At 42.7% G+C, this 15,168-nt stretch overlaps 2 protein-coding genes, 2 non-coding genes and 1 pseudogene across 4 annotated transcripts; 1 reads left to right on the top strand and 4 right to left on the bottom strand.

The window, feature by feature from the left end:
• Positions 1-1,166: 1,166 nt before the first annotated feature.
• LOC103598026 (histone H3.1) lies at positions 1,167-1,584 on the bottom strand. Its single transcript, XM_008581935.1, has one exon. The coding sequence runs from the start codon at positions 1,578-1,580 to the stop codon at positions 1,170-1,172; it is 411 nt and encodes a 136-aa protein (XP_008580157.1). The 5' UTR covers positions 1,581-1,584; the 3' UTR covers positions 1,167-1,169.
• A 1,238-nt stretch (positions 1,585-2,822) lies between these two features.
• Positions 2,823-3,215, bottom strand: LOC103598018 (histone H2A type 1). The gene has a single exon (XM_008581929.1). It carries the CDS (start codon positions 3,213-3,215, stop codon positions 2,823-2,825), a length of 393 nt encoding a protein of 130 aa, XP_008580151.1.
• A 324-nt stretch (positions 3,216-3,539) lies between these two features.
• Positions 3,540-5,217, top strand: LOC103598034 (annotated as a pseudogene).
• Positions 5,218-11,843: 6,626 nt separating this feature from the next.
• Positions 11,844-11,915, bottom strand: TRNAM-CAU. Its single transcript has one exon. It is a non-coding gene; the product is annotated as a tRNA-Met (tRNA).
• A 377-nt stretch (positions 11,916-12,292) lies between these two features.
• TRNAG-GCC lies at positions 12,293-12,363 on the bottom strand. The gene has a single exon. It is a non-coding gene; the product is annotated as a tRNA-Gly (tRNA).
• Between the last annotated feature and the right edge of the window lie 2,805 nt (positions 12,364-15,168).

Below are 15,168 nucleotides of genomic sequence, written 5' to 3'. Positions count from 1 at the left end.
TGTGAGGGATTTCTTTTCTTTTCTTTTTTTTTTTTTTTAAAAAGATGACCGGTAAGGGGATCTTAACCCTTGACTTGGTGTTGTCAGCACCACGCTCAGCCAGTGAGTGAACCGGCCATCCCTATATGGGATCCGAACCCGGGGCCTTGGTGTTCTCAGCACCACACTCTCCCGAGTGAGCCACGGGCCGGCCCACAGCAACCAGATTTGGATGGCACGGTATCTATGATTGCTTCTCAGGCACATGTCTGCATTACCAGGCTTCTGGAAGCTGGCAAATAAAAACCAAGGGGCCAATTCACTAATTATACAGCATCACCATGTTGGAATGGGTGCAAAGGAGAGTAAATGTTTCAGAGCTTTATCCAACAGGGTTACCAGACGGTGAGTTACTGCTGGACAATGAAATAGTTTTCATGAGAACCAGAATGCTCTAGTCTGAACACTAGCATGTTCTCTTGGTAAGAAAATAATTTGAGGCCTACCATTGTTAAATCCTAGGCAAAACACCAGCATTGCCTGACAACTTAAGACACTGTCTCTACATCCTCGGGACCTTTATGGACAAACTTACGAAGCAATCAACAATGTGCAAGGCACCTTTTTGACTGCTGCAGATACATAGGAAAACAAGCCAACCAGAACACCGCTTCCAGTGCTGTGAATCCCATTTACTTGGTTGGCAACATTCCCTTCCTGTTTGGCAGATGCCTTCTCTCAAGTCCTTACTTGTGGATTGCCCAAGATCCACGTGGCCTAGGAACATCAATTTCGAGTGACTGTTATTGGGAGATTTCGTTTCTTTATAAACAATATTATGAACTCAGCCTATGTATGAAGTGTTTAAATGAGTGTGTGTTCCTATTTTTCAGATGATTGGAAAATATCAGTTCTTGGAGCAAACACTGTTGTTGCCCCTTCCCCTTCAATAGCTCTGCCTTAAGGTGATTTTTTTTTTTTTTAAGATGACCGGTCAGGGTACCTTTACCCTTGACTTGGGTGTTGCAGGCACCACGCACTCCCAAGTGAGCCACGGGCCGGCCCCTCAAGGTTGTATTTTGAAGACATTCAACAAAGACGTGTAACAGCCACTCTCGGTGAGGAAATAAGTGGCTCTGAAAAGAGCCTTTGGGAGGTGAAAGCTAACTAGCCCACACCAGTAGGACACTTTACGCCCTCTCCCCACGGATGCGGCGGGCTAGCTGGATGTCCTTAGGCATGATGGTCACTCGCTTGGCGTGGATGGCACACAGGTTGGTGTCCTCAAACAGCCCCACCAGGTAGGCCTCGCAGGCCTCCTGCAGCGCCATCACCGCCGAGCTCTGGAAGCGCAGGTCGGTCTTGAAGTCCTGCGCGATCTCGCGCACCAGGCGCTGGAACGGCAGCTTGCGGATCAGCAGCTCGGTGGACTTCTGGTAGCGGCGGATCTCGCGCAGGGCCACGGTGCCGGGCCGGTAGCGGTGGGGCTTCTTGACGCCGCCGGTGGCCGGCGCGCTCTTGCGGGCTGCCTTGGTGGCGAGCTGCTTGCGGGGCGCCTTGCCGCCGGTGGACTTGCGAGCCGTCTGCTTGGTCCGGGCCATGACAAAAAGTCTTGTGCTTTGAAAAACCAGCAACTGGAGAACTAGTGGCGCGACCAGAATTTATACTAACGATCTGATCCTGATTGGTCAGGACTGTTGCAGGAGTAACCTGATTGGTTTTTAATCTTCATTTGGGTCCTACCACCCCCCCCCCAACGGTTTTGTTTTCCCTGCTGTTAACTTTGTTACTATTTTCGACCAGTGTGAAGGAAATGTGATCTGGAATTTGTGAAAGTCAGCCGAAATTGTTCTTAAACGCATTTTCATTGGAGCCGTACCCTATTTCAGATAATGTGAAAAAAATTACAGTAGAACAATGTATTCGTGAGCCTCTCCAAAAACTGGAGAGGTTTCGTTTCATATCTGCTTCACTAAATCTGCTTTTAATGACTGTACCAAGACCCAGAAGAAAAACTTTAAAAATACAGCGGCGGAGCCGGCCCGTGGCTCACTCGGGAGAGTGCGGTGCTGATAACTCCAAGGCCACGGGTTCGGTTCCCATGTAGGGATGGCCGGTTAGCTCACTGGGAGGAGCGTGGTGCTGACAACACCAAGTCAAGGGTTAAGATCCCCTTACCGGTCATCTTTAAATATATATATATATACAGTGGCACGTTGGTCTCTGGAACACCAGAACTTTGGCTTGCCCAGAGTGGTGTGGGAAAGAGGGAGTTTGATATGTGCTTGATAAATGATAGCAATGAATGGTACCTGATATTTTCATTAACTGATTTTGGTGCAATGAAATGGCTGATTGAACTATTTTGTAAATCATGTACTTAATTTAATCAGCATGCGTGGACTGATGATGGGTTTACGTTGGTAATTAGGGCTTTTCCTGTAATTATAAGCAGCTCCAAAACGGCATTTAAGTTAGGACGGCTGTTTTAGTTGATCAAGGGACCCGTTCAGGGTCTGCTATTGATAAAGACCCAGAAAAACAGCAAAAAAAGTTGTTTTATTCACTGGAGCAAATGGCCACCAGAAATTTTTTAACGACCCACAACGCCGTTGTTTGTGAGGGGACAATAAAGGAGGGTGGTTTCATCATCCTATAAATTGAGCAAACTACGAACAGACTCGAATACATTCTTGTTCAAGTGAAGAGAAAAACTAGTTAACTCAGCCAGGTTTTCATGATAGGTTTGGGAAGGGTGCTCGGCTCCTCTGAGGATATGGTGGGTGGCTCTGAAAAGAGCCTTTGGTTTTAATCAGAAGCTTAAATTAAAGTGAATTCGGACTTCACTTTCCCTTGGCCTTGTGGTGACTCTCGGTCTTCTTGGGCAGCAGCACGGCCTGGATGTTGGGCAGGACGCCGCCCTGCGCGATGGTGACTTTACCCAGCAGCTTGTTGAGCTCCTCGTCGTTGCGGATGGCCAGCTGCAGGTGGCGCGGGATGATGCGCGTCTTCTTGTTGTCGCGGGCCGCGTTGCCCGCCAGCTCCAGGATCTCGGCGGTCAGATACTCCAGCACCGCCGCCAGGTACACCGGCGCGCCGGCTCCGACCCGCTCGGCGTAGTTGCCCTTGCGGAGCAGGCGGTGCACACGGCCCACGGGGAATTGTAGTCCTGCCCGGGAAGAGCGGGTCTTGGCCTTAGCCCGTGCTTTGCCGCCCTGCTTGCCACGTCCAGACATGATAGCTAACCACAGAAATGAATGGGGTAAAGCGAGTTAGCCAGAGCAGCACTACTTATAGTCTCATTACTGGGCGCGAAAGTGAAGCTATGCCATTGGCTAAAACTATACGTTCTTTTACTTAGACCAATGGAACTACTAATTTTAAATACACTTCTTGTGATTGGACAAAGGTTGTGTATGACGTCATCTAGAACCCTCACCAATCAGACTCAAGAGTTAACTAATCACCTCATTTGCATAAGTAGCTGTACATAGACAGTGCTCCTACTCCTGTCGTCTTCTTTCTTCTCGGTTTTTTTCCACTCTTAGTTAATTTCTGCCATGCCAGATCCTGCGAAATCCGCTCCTGCCCCGAAGAAGGGCTCGAAGAAGGCGGTGACCAAGGCGCAGAAGAAGGACGGCAAGAAGCGCAAGCGCAGCCGCAAGGAGAGCTACTTTCTCAGTGCAAGGTGCTGAAGCAGGTCCACCCCGACACCGGCATCTCGTCCAAGGCCATGGGCATCATGAACTCCTTCGTGAACGACATCTTCGAGCGCATCGCGGGGGAGGCGTCGTGGCTGGCGCATTACAACAAACGCTCGACCATCAAGTCCAGGGAGATCCAGACGGCCGTGCGCCTGCTGCTGCCCGGGGAGCTGGCCAAGCACGCCGTGTCCGAGGGCACCAAGGCCGTCACCAAGTACACCATTTGGGGGGGGGGGGGGAATAACTGGGAAAAGGTAAAATGTAAGATCTCCGCGCTTATTCCTGCGTGTGCAGATAGATGCGGTGTCATGCAAATGTAGTATGGGTTCTGTGACACCTTCGGAAAAAGAGGCTCGCAGTTTTGCTTTCTGCTGCTACAAAGTTCGCCCTGGGCTACACTTTCTCAGTGCAAGTAGCGCCCCCCTGTCTGATTGGGCAGCAGCAGAATTTGAAAAGCCCGCCAGGGCTGCAATTCACCAGATAATTTGTCATCGTAGTTGTGCTTTTCAAAGAGGTTCCCGTTGGAAAGTAAACTATGAATTTTCTGGTATATGCGGGAATGTTGTAGAGCCAGAAGCGTTATTATTGTCATTTATTTCCAAAAAGCTCTTGAGAATAGAAGTTTTAAGTTAACTTCACAGTTTTCTGCAGCCGGATCCTGGGCGAGGTTAAACTCCTCGGTTTTCATTTCTCATAAGCTCTAGAGAATAAGCACTGTAACTTCTGCCCTGCCGATGCCACAAAGATTAGGGTGAGTTAAAACGACTTGTTTCAAAACATAACGGGAACACTAAAGGTCGGGGAAGCTCCTTAAGGATAAAATGTTGCACCAAGAACCCAGCAACTTGAACGCCGCTTCCTTGCAATGTTTAATCAGGCTACGTGGGAGGTGGGGGGGGGGAGGTATGCTAGTATTCTCTGGGGTACGGGACAGCTTTTAGGCTGGGATTTGAGAATCCATGATTAGGAATCCTGCGACAAAAATAGGAGAACCCAACGCTGAGAGAGAAGTGGACCCCAGAAAAGGCCACAGACGTAAGAACTGAACCAAAACCATTTACTAGCCAGAAATACCAGGGAGCGGAGACTTTCCAGGCATGATCCAAAATCTTTCAATTCCCCCTTCCCCGCGTCTCTAAGCGGTGCCTAAATTCTTTCTTGCGTTTCTTAGCGTTAACATTCTCTGCCACTGCGTCGTCCCCTCACTCCAGTAAATTATTGGTATTCTAAGTCTATTTTTCAAAACACCCCCTTGTTTTCCTTCCTGTCTTTCCCTGTCGTCACTTCCCTTGAAGCTGTGGGTGGGTGGGTCTCTATCTCAGACAGTAATGTCTTTGTCATAGGCAACAAATAGCCCCGAAGTCATGCCGACAGGTTAACGGGTCTTGCAAAATACACGGGTTTGTCGTTCACTTTCTTAAACTCAGGCTCTCGTTCCCAGACCCTGTGCCCTGTCATTAAGGCTCAGTGTCTGGGCGTTGACAACAAGTCTCATCGACAAGCTACTTTATCTGGTGGAGAAGCAGTCCCTTAATTCTATCGTGTTCCTGAGCTTGTCGGCGTCCCATTCGTCCCCTCTGTTCCTCTTCTCTCTTTCCGAGATTGATTCCTCTCCCCGTTCTCCCGCCCTCGTCCTTGAGAGATCATCTGAGGCAACGAGAGCAGAAGCATAGAAAATTATATTAACTGAAACAAGTCAGGCACAGAAAGAGAAATGCCACATGTTCTCACTTATTTGTGGGAGCTAAAAATTAATAAATAAACACACAAACAAATAAAGGGTGGGGGGGAAGAAGACAGAATAACCACAAAAATCCCTTGAACTGTTTAAGACAAGTGCACAGATACGATGGCGGGTGGGGAATGGAGAGGAACAGGTAAAGAAAGGGTCATGAAAATCAAGTACAATGTATTTTGAGAAGTAAAATTAAATTAAATTTTAAAAATAAAAAGAACCAAAAAAAAAAAAAAGCAGAAGCATATCTTGTGGCACCTTCTGCCATCTTGTGGCAGCAAAAGCAGAAGCACAAATGCCAGGCATTGTATTTTCCAGTGCAACTGAAATGCTTCCCTCCTAACTTCAGCTTTCTAATGACAGTCGGTGGCATAGGGCAGGGTTACCATTTCTGTCTCCTTGGAACTGCAGGATTTAAGTTTCTCCGAGAGTCACTGGTGCGTGCGCAAGAGGTGGCAGAGAAAGGGTGACGGAGGGCCGGCAAGTCGTGATGAGTTTTGTGGCCTGGTCAGAGAAGTCCAAAGTAAAAAATACAAAAAATAGATTTAAAAAACTCTGTACTCAAAAATAAATTCGAGAAATAATAGGATCGTGCTCTCTAGTTTTGGTGCTCAAAATAATAAACACATGAATGTTTCCTGTACACCTGAGCACCTGAAAGAAAATGATATCTCTGACTTTTCTAGGCTGCTGTTTGAACATATGTCATGACTTAGGAATATGATAATCATGTGTCTAAGTTGCAGTTTTTCCACCATGAACATGCCAGTGTGAACTAGGTATCCTCTGTCATTTTGCAGGTTTTCTTTTTCTGGGTTTTTTTTGTTTTGTTTTGTTTTGTTTCGTTTTGTTTTGTTTTTCCTGAAATACTTGAGTTTATTATGCAAACTCAGACTCTCTTGCCTTCTTTGCAGGTAGACTTTTTCTTTCCTCTCTAAACATTTGTCTCTTAGCCCTCCTTTGACAGTTTCTACTGCCTAAGCATGTCCAAACATCCTTTTAAAACACTTACATTAATTTAACAGGGCTGACATAAAATACCACGAATTGGGTGGCTTAAAAACATTTATATTCTCACAATTGTGGAGTCTAGAAGCCCAAGATCAAGGTGTCAGCAGCTTTTGTTTTTCCTGAGGCCTCTCTGCCCTTGGCTTGCAAATCTTGCTGTGTCCCTACACCTTTTTTCTGTGTAAGCTCACCTCTATGTCTCTTCCTCTTTTTATAAGTACACTAGTCCTATTAGACTAAGGCCCCACCCCTACAATCTTATTTACCCTTCATTACCTCTTTAAAGGACCTATCTCCAAATACAATCGCATTGGGGGTTAGGACATCTACATATGAGTTTTAGGGGAACATAATTCAGTCTATAGCAGCATTTAAGACCTTTTTCCATGCTTTGATCCCAACCTTCTATCCCAAATTCTCATAAAATGTTTACCACTAGCCTAAACTACAGCTAAACTGACAGTTGTGATTTTCCCCATACCAGGGGATAAAAGTCAAATGCTCAGAAAATAGGAGCAAACCTCACTGGATATTAGAAACTATTAGAAATTTCCTCCCTTTTCTTTCACAAAGAAAGGTGTCCTTTACTATTTTTCTTGAAGCACACAGACTTCTGACAGTATATTTCATTTTTCCAGGGTTTTTTTTTTTTTTTTTTTTTAAAGATGACCGGTAAGGGGATCTTAACCCATGACTTGGTGTTGTCAGCACCACGTTCAGCCAGTAAGCGAACCAGCCATCCCTATATGGGATCCGAACCCGGGGCCTTGGTGTTATCAGCACCGTACTCTCCCGAGTGAGCCACGGGCCGGCCCTCATTTTTCCAGTTTTGATAAATATATGGACTAAGACACATTTCACTGTTCCCTTAATTCTGCTGTAAAAACAACCATAGCAGAAGCACATTGATAAAAGCCAGTGAACACATGGAAACTCGTGGGACCTGCGGGAACTGCAGAGAACTGAAGAACACAAAACCTATATATTGCAGTTTCACGAGCTTGTCCCTTGTAGCAATGCAGGCACAAGGACAGTGAGCCTGCCAATTTTTCAAGGAGATGTGCATTTTAATATGAAATATTCTGTATTTTCAATATTGGCAACTAATAAAGAATGTGTAAGATGGTGCACACTAAACACCAACGTATATCTGCTGACTTCATCAAGCTCTTCATCTCACAATTGGTGATTTCTGGACATTAACAAAGATATTTGCACCCATGACAAGCTGTTCAGTATACTCTCCCTGCCACCAAGGCCCAGATCAAATGTCCAGGCCTTCCCAGCTTTCTAAATCCTCAATTGAAAATAATTCTATCCTCACTTGGTCCCTCTGGGCAGAACACAGGGTCTCACACACAGCAGGCATTCAAGAGCTACTTTCTGCTAGCTAAGAAGAGACCTAAAAGGAAAATTAAAATTTCTTAGCTCAGGGCCGGCCCAGTGCGGTGGCGTTCCCGCCGAGGGTTCGGATCCCACATACAGACCGGTTCCCGCTCGCTGGCTGGGCGAGGTGTGGGAGCGGCGCCGAGGGTTGCGATCCTGTTGCCGGTCCCGGTCCGGTGCGGGCGCGACACTGAGGGTTGCGATCCGTTGCTGGACACGAAAAAAGACAAAAAGGAAAAAAAAAATTTCTTAGCTCAGTAACTGCAGGGGGGTAAAGGTGGTAAAAGGAGTTTGGAGTGGTTTATTGTGAGTTGAGTAGCTATCGGGATGAATAAAACTGCTCTTTTCTACTTATATTACATTTGTCTTATGTTTTTAGTAATATATTTTTAATTGAAAAATTATAACTGCATTTATGGGGTATGATGTGATGCTTTGATGTGTGTAGACAATGTGGAATGATTAAATCAAGGTAATTAACTTAACTACTTTTTTTTTTTTCCCTGTGGCAGCTGGCCAGTGCGGGGTTCTGAATTGGTGACCTTGTTGTTACAAGGCTGTGCTCTAACCAACTCGGCTAACCAGTCAGCCCCAGTAAGCAACATATCTATCACCTCTTATTTGTCTTCTGTTACATTCTTCTCTACCTACTTTTCTTTGGTCCTGTCTCTAAAATTTTCTCCCATTTCTTTAGTGATTGTTGCCTTCTCTCCTGTCTTACAATGAATGAAAGGAAAGAGGAAGGTAGAGGAGACAAGAATCACACACTGAAACCCACCTTTTCCCCTTTCTAGCATGGATCCCTTCTGCAAATGGCCCTTCCTTGTTTCCTGAACCCACTTTGTCTCTTTTAACACCCCATTTCCTACTGTCTGTTTAAATTAGGCACATGCTCTCAAATTCTGTCTAAATCAGCTTTTTAACGAATCACTGATTTGATTTTATTTTTCCTTTATTTCCACCTGTATGTGAGAATAGAATCAGTCATCTTCTTCTAACTTAGCAAAGAAATATCACAAAGATTAAGATCTTGAGGAAAAGCAAAGACATCAATTTTCATCTTATTACTAGAACAACATATTTTTTAAGAGACAACCATTTACAGACTTTTAGAATTCAAATGTTAACTTTCATGGCATAGTGACAATCTCTGAAGTCTGGGTGTCTTTGAAAATCCTTCAACAGAATATCAGTATCCAGTGCATTTTATGATGCCCACTGACAGGATCTGTTCCTCTGCAGCTGCAAGGAAGGGGATTTCTCTCTCCAGCACTTAGAAGGGTCTGTGTTTTTAGTACGTAGAGATAAAAGCAGGCCTGACACTGAAAACTTGGCATAAAGAAGTAACAAGGAGGAAGGGGATTATTACCAAAAATGTATGAGTTGTCAGAATAAATTACCAAAGGTTTGGAAGTGGATAAAGGGGATTCCATGGTGTCTTTTCAGTGATGCATCGGGTGCCATGTGGTAGAGCATCCATGATCATCTGATCTATGGGGGTTTGCATCTTGGATTGCCTTTGATTGATTAGATTGATCTGTTACAACTCAATAGAGATAGAATTTTAAGTAGCAGAAAACTAATAAAATACCTAATGATTTTGGGTGATGAATGTGGATAGGAAGGTTGGTGGCAAAGGTAAGCTGCTCTCAGTCCCCTTTTCCTCCTCCAAACCTCACCAGATAGACAGTCCGCTGGCAGAGAAGTATTGCTCCACATAAGGAGTTGGGGACTCTGAAGGAAATTTCGAGGTTTGGAAATTTTTACCCCAAATCCAAAGCTGTAACATGGGCAAATGAAGACTAATACTTTGAGGGATCAAAAGGCTTGAGTTCCATCCACCACCGCCCTTGCTTTCATAAGCACCACTTTCTGTGTAATTTACTGGATTGTCTGATTTTCCCGTTTGTTTGGTTTTTGTTGTTGTTGTTGTTGTTGTTGTTTGTTTTTTTTTCTTTGCTGCATGATGGAACTGTGATCTGGTCTTCAGTATTACAGGATGTGGTTGATGAAAGTTTCTGATATAGTTTCAAGACAACATTAGGAAAAATTCTAGCTTCAACCTTTTACACGTTTCCAGTCTTTCAGCATTAGACCTGGTTAGTCCTTGGCCACCACCCTTATGACATCATAGATAACATCAACAGTAATGCAGCAGGGGCTGGCCAGTTAGCTCAGTTGGTTAGAGTGCAGTGTGTTGCAACACCAAGGTGAAGGGGTTCACATCCTTGTGCCCACCAGCCCCCCCAAAAAAAGAACCTTGGTGTGGTGGAATTCCCAACTACTTAAGAAGCACAAAGGAAAACATTTTAACAAAGGATCATTTGACAAACAAAAAAAAGTCTTTCTAGAAATAACTGTCCTGCATGTAGGCCACATGAAGCTATCACTACTAACAAGTATAACATATGACAAGACTTGTTTCAATCTTGGAAAAAGCCGTACTATATAAAGAGTGTGCTTTTAGGCCCCATAGTCTCTGGGTCTTTTCGAAATGAGTTTTGTTTTGTTTTGTTTTGTTTTTTGTCTAGCACTTTTAAAAAATTTTTTATTTTTATTCATTGAAATGTAATCGATTGTACATATCTGTGGGGTATAACGTTGAATATCCATACCTGTGTGCAAAATGTGCTGCTCAAATCAGGACAATTTGTATATTCAACATTATACAATGTAATCATTTTTTGTGGTCCTTTACCAGTTTCAAAATGAATATGTTTATATAGCTGTTACCTTTTCATTTTTATGCTTGTTAATAGGAAACTCTATGTAGAGAGAAGAGTTAGTGCCTTATAGAAGATTGGAAGGAAAACTGAATTCACCACTTTGAAAGGATGTTTTGTCTGTCACAATATTCAAAAACAAACTGAAAATCCATTTCTTAAATAGGACCCAAGAGAAAAGAGAAATATTCCATATTTCTTGTCAATTTTTTTCTTTTAGATAAATCACATATGCCTCTGGTGGTCTGTGAGACTCAAAAGCTTGTTACTGAGAGCCATGTTTTAAAATTCATCTCAGATGGAAATTATAATGTCATGGGCCTATATGTAAGCAAGAGTGAAAATGGAAGGGGACAAATGAGTATTGAATTCATGACAGAATTTCCCTGAAAAAGTGGACAATAGGATTGGGGATGAAGTTGAAGAGTACTTACATTTTCTGAGTCTTTTGTGTTTTTGTTTTTCTTTGTTTTTTGTTTTGTTCGTTTTTCTTTATAAAAGAGATTTATAGTGAATGTGTCACGATGCTAAATAATAGATCAATTCCGTGTGGTCTTTTTGCACTCTTCTGTAATTTTTTTAAAAGGTAAAAGAAGACGGTGAAGAATAACATCGAATACTGGAGTTTGGTGATTTAGAAAGTGTGGCTTTTAACTAATATTTACCAAATCACCAGTTCCTAAGATGTGTCAGGTCATGCCAGGCCGTGTTTTATATACTATGGCAACCATAGTGCCAAAACACGAAAATCCCCGTCCTTGTGTATTTACTTCCCATGGAGGAGAAAATACAAAATGAATAAATAAATTAAATACCCCATATGCTACACAGTAGTAGGTGCTAAGGAAGAAATGTTTTGTAGGAAGAGGTTGTTGGCAGATTTGTTATTTTAAATACTCCCAACTCCCTTTGAGTGGATCTCTAAAACAGCAATTAGCTAGCTATCTATATATACCATTCCTTTGAAATCTAAATTTACATTCTTGCTTACAATACGAATAGAAGCAGAAATGGAGATCTTTCAGGTAATGGGTTTAATACTAGTTCTGTTTTTCGATACAGCACACCTCACATTTTTTTCCCCACTGCAACCTTCTGTTGGAACACCTCACATTTGTTAATTGAAAGCTGCTGTCAGATTTGTGCATTATTTTTTTCTCAAGGGGATGTGACTGCAATTCTTCCATTTGATGTCGCTTTTCATTTGTTTTTTGTAAGAAAACAGGGGGGGGGGGTGACTGCAATTCTTCCATTTGATGTCGCTTTTCATTTGTTTTTTGTAAGAAAACAGGGGGGAAAAAAGAAACGTAGCAGAGGATGGTTTCGATCCATCGACCTCTGGGTTATGGGCCCAGCACGCTTCCGCTGCGCCACTCTGCTAACTGTGAGGAAGCGTTTCAAAGTGAGTCTTTTGTTATGTTATATTGTAAACGCTGACACGTTTCAAACCTTTGAGTTTTTTCTTCAACAGCCATTGGTTCTACTCATGTCTCAAACGAGAGAATGACAAACAAGAAGATAATGAGTTCAGAGTACCTTGATCCCAAATATTCTGAAAGAAAACAAACACAATGTTTCTGTAAGAAAACAGCCTGTTGTTTATCTGCCTGTCCCTTTCATCTGGTACAAGACATTCCACCTCTCTATTAAGTACTCAGACTATAAAAGTAAGTAAAAGTCGATTAAGGAAAATACGCAACTTCTGAAACGGAATACTTTGAAGATGTTTGGAAGCATTACGAATGCAAAACAGTTGCTGCATTGGCCGGGAATCGAACCCGGGCCTCCCGCGTGGCAGGCGAGAATTCTACCACTGAACCACCAATGCGCGGTGGATATGCGCTCTCTGGAACTCTAGAAAGTTTTCTTTGTCTTTATTTTTAGTAAATTACTAATGTGTCTTTTTTTCGGAAAATGCTTAGGTAGGTAGCTTTCCACTCTTATTGAATAGAGTCGCATAATGTTCCTTCTTCCCTTCTTTTCAGGTAAAAAAACCAAAACCCTTTCACTGAAACTGCAGAACGTCCCCTGCAATACTGGAGGCCGGCCCACCGCTGTTCTGTCCTGAAGCAGGTCAAAAAACCTAAGAAGGTCACTTTCTGATTTCTCCCTTCCTTATCCCCTGTAAACCTTCATGTGACAGCTATTCTGCCCTATACTCGGAGGCAAGGAAAATTACACAGAGACACCAAGAAGAGAATCTGAACAAACAGGACTTGCCCAAGTTTATTACCATTAAAGCATACCCTTTTGGCCTCCATTTATACTTCAGCATGACCGCCCATAAAAATACAAATTTTCCCTGGGTCCTTGTGTCTTCATTTCCTTACGAAGTCTCCCATATCGTGTAAAACTTATATTAAATAAATTTGCATGCTTTCCTCTTGTTAATCGGTCTTTTGTTTTAGGGGTCTTGAAAGAGTTCAGGAAATGCCACCCCAAACTATGCCATTTTAGTATGACAGACGGAACTTGGGGAACAATAAATGTAGGGAGGTGATTTCTCTGAACTTCCCTTACCTGCCTCAGGACAGATCCTTCAAAGGAACTCAATCGTCATGAATCCCTCCCTGGGAATCTCTACAATCCGGGAAGATTAATTCCTATCACAGGAGAAGAGACTGGAAGTCATACCCAGAAAAACTGTGTCACAAACTGTTCTTCTGAGGGCCCATTTATCTTTCCACAAAATCATTAATTCTCCTCTTAGTTGCCCATATCCTCCTTCCTCTTTCTCCTGTGAAGAGGGTATTATATTCTTCCAGACCTCACTGGGCTTGGGGATAACTCACTTTTCTTTCCTGTGATGCCCTATACACTTAATAAATTTGAATAACATTTCTCCTGTTAATCTGCCTGTTGTCTGTTTATTTCATGGACTCAGTTACTGAACTCAGAGAATAGACAGGAAGTCTTTCCTCCCCTACAGTCTCCACTATGAACCTTGCAATGAGTGAGGAAAGGATCATCTTTTAATCCCTACAAGCACGTGGGTAAGAACCAACCAACCCTAAGCCTGACTCATCTCTAAACTCCCTGTTTTATAAAATTAGAGTTTCTCTTATAAGCAGCCCAAAACAATAAACAAACAAATGAAACAGCAAACATAGTTGAGTCCAAGAATAGTTCAAGGATCAAAAGAATGGAAATTAACTAAAACTGAATGAGTTACTATGTGCCAAGGATTGTTAGGTTCCCAACCACATAAGCTTTTTTATATCAACATTTGGCAGAATCCCCTTACATTTTCAGAAGTGAATTTTCAAACAATAGAGAAACTCCATAAAATACCTCATGTTTGGTGCAAATTAAAAATTTGGCAAGTCAGGAAAAAAATTTTGAGTTGCCCTTTGCAACATAAACTAGTGAGAGATTCTTTAAACCTTAAAAGCATGGAAGCTTATTGAACCACCTGCAGAATCGTTTGATGATAATGGAACAAATTTTCCTTCTCAGGTATGAATAGGTGACAGTAGACATGTACGTTGTAAGTTATTTGATTTGGACTCTACCCTTACTGTGATTCTAAGGGGCATGTAATATCTGTGGAATTAAATTGTAGGGCAGCTAATAAGCATTTGCCCTGGAAACTAGGATTCTCTCCACAGACCTTTGCCTGTAGACCAGAAGACGCCAAAAGAAGATACTGAGGGATTGTTTTGAGAAAGAGACCAAATACAAGTGTACTTCAAAAAGTTTGTGGAAATAATATAATTAAAAGATCATAAAAATTTTACCATGAACGTTCTGAATCTAACCCTCATAGTTTAGATAAAAAAGTTTGTGGAAATAATATAATTAAAAGATCATAAAAATTTTACCATGAACGTTCTGAAGTACCCTCATAGTTTAGATTTTTTTTCCCGAGATACCAAAATAAAACATACACAACCACTCTTCTGACTTGATTTTAAAATTCCTCACTATATTAGGGTGGCTAGTTAGCCCAGTTGGTTAGATTGTAGCCTTACAGGGTCAAGGGTTCAGATACCCTCACTGGCCAGACTCAGGAAAAGTTCCTCACTATATTAAAATACTGTACATAGAGAAAAAAAATTATGCTCCTTTTAAAAGGGGGGAATGTGGAATATACTATAAAGCATATGTACTTCACAGGGCCTGGGTTTCCAAAGCCTTGCAGTTTCACATATTGACCTTGCAGAGTACTGGAAATTTTCCTCAGGCTATAAGTCTCTGGTGTAAGATAAAGATTTGTGGCACAGCAAAGTTGCTGGCTCAAGGACAGACTAGTTACTGATTGTTATGTAAAGATACTGAGAAATTGCTGTAAGATCACTTAATTATCTAAGGGAATGTCATCTGACTTATTTCACTGAAAGTTACCAGCCTATATTGTTAAACTATAACCCCACCTATGTTCTCTTCCTGTAACTTCCTGGTCTGAAAAATAAATGCAGGAAGAGAACCGCAATTCGGGGTTAATTTCCCGAGGAAGGGTTGCCTCTCGCTGGAGGATTCCGATGGGAGACTAACCACTTCGGGGTCTCTCACTGCTCAGAAGAGATGGGCTTTGAGTAATCCTTTGCATCTCCATCACCCAGGGAAAGAGGGCTGACAAATCCGTGGGGGGGGGGGGGGAAAAAAAAAAAAAAAAAGGGGGAAAAAAAAAAAA

The sequence above is a fragment of the Galeopterus variegatus genome, unplaced genomic scaffold (assembly GCF_000696425.1).
Source record: "Galeopterus variegatus unplaced genomic scaffold, G_variegatus-3.0.2 Scaffold2491, whole genome shotgun sequence".
Lineage (NCBI taxonomy): Eukaryota > Metazoa > Chordata > Mammalia > Dermoptera > Cynocephalidae > Galeopterus > Galeopterus variegatus.
The sequence above is the reverse complement of the archived record's forward strand: the minus strand, read 5'-3'. Positions and strand labels throughout refer to the sequence as shown.

What these genes read in the sequence shown, in the direction of transcription:
- LOC103598018 (XM_008581929.1), bottom strand. Translation starts at nt 3,215, where the DNA reads ATGTCTGGACGTGGCAAGCAGGGCGGCAAAGCACGGGCTAAGGCCAAG.
- LOC103598026 (XM_008581935.1), bottom strand. Translation starts at nt 1,580, where the DNA reads ATGGCCCGGACCAAGCAGACGGCTCGCAAGTCCACCGGCGGCAAGGCG.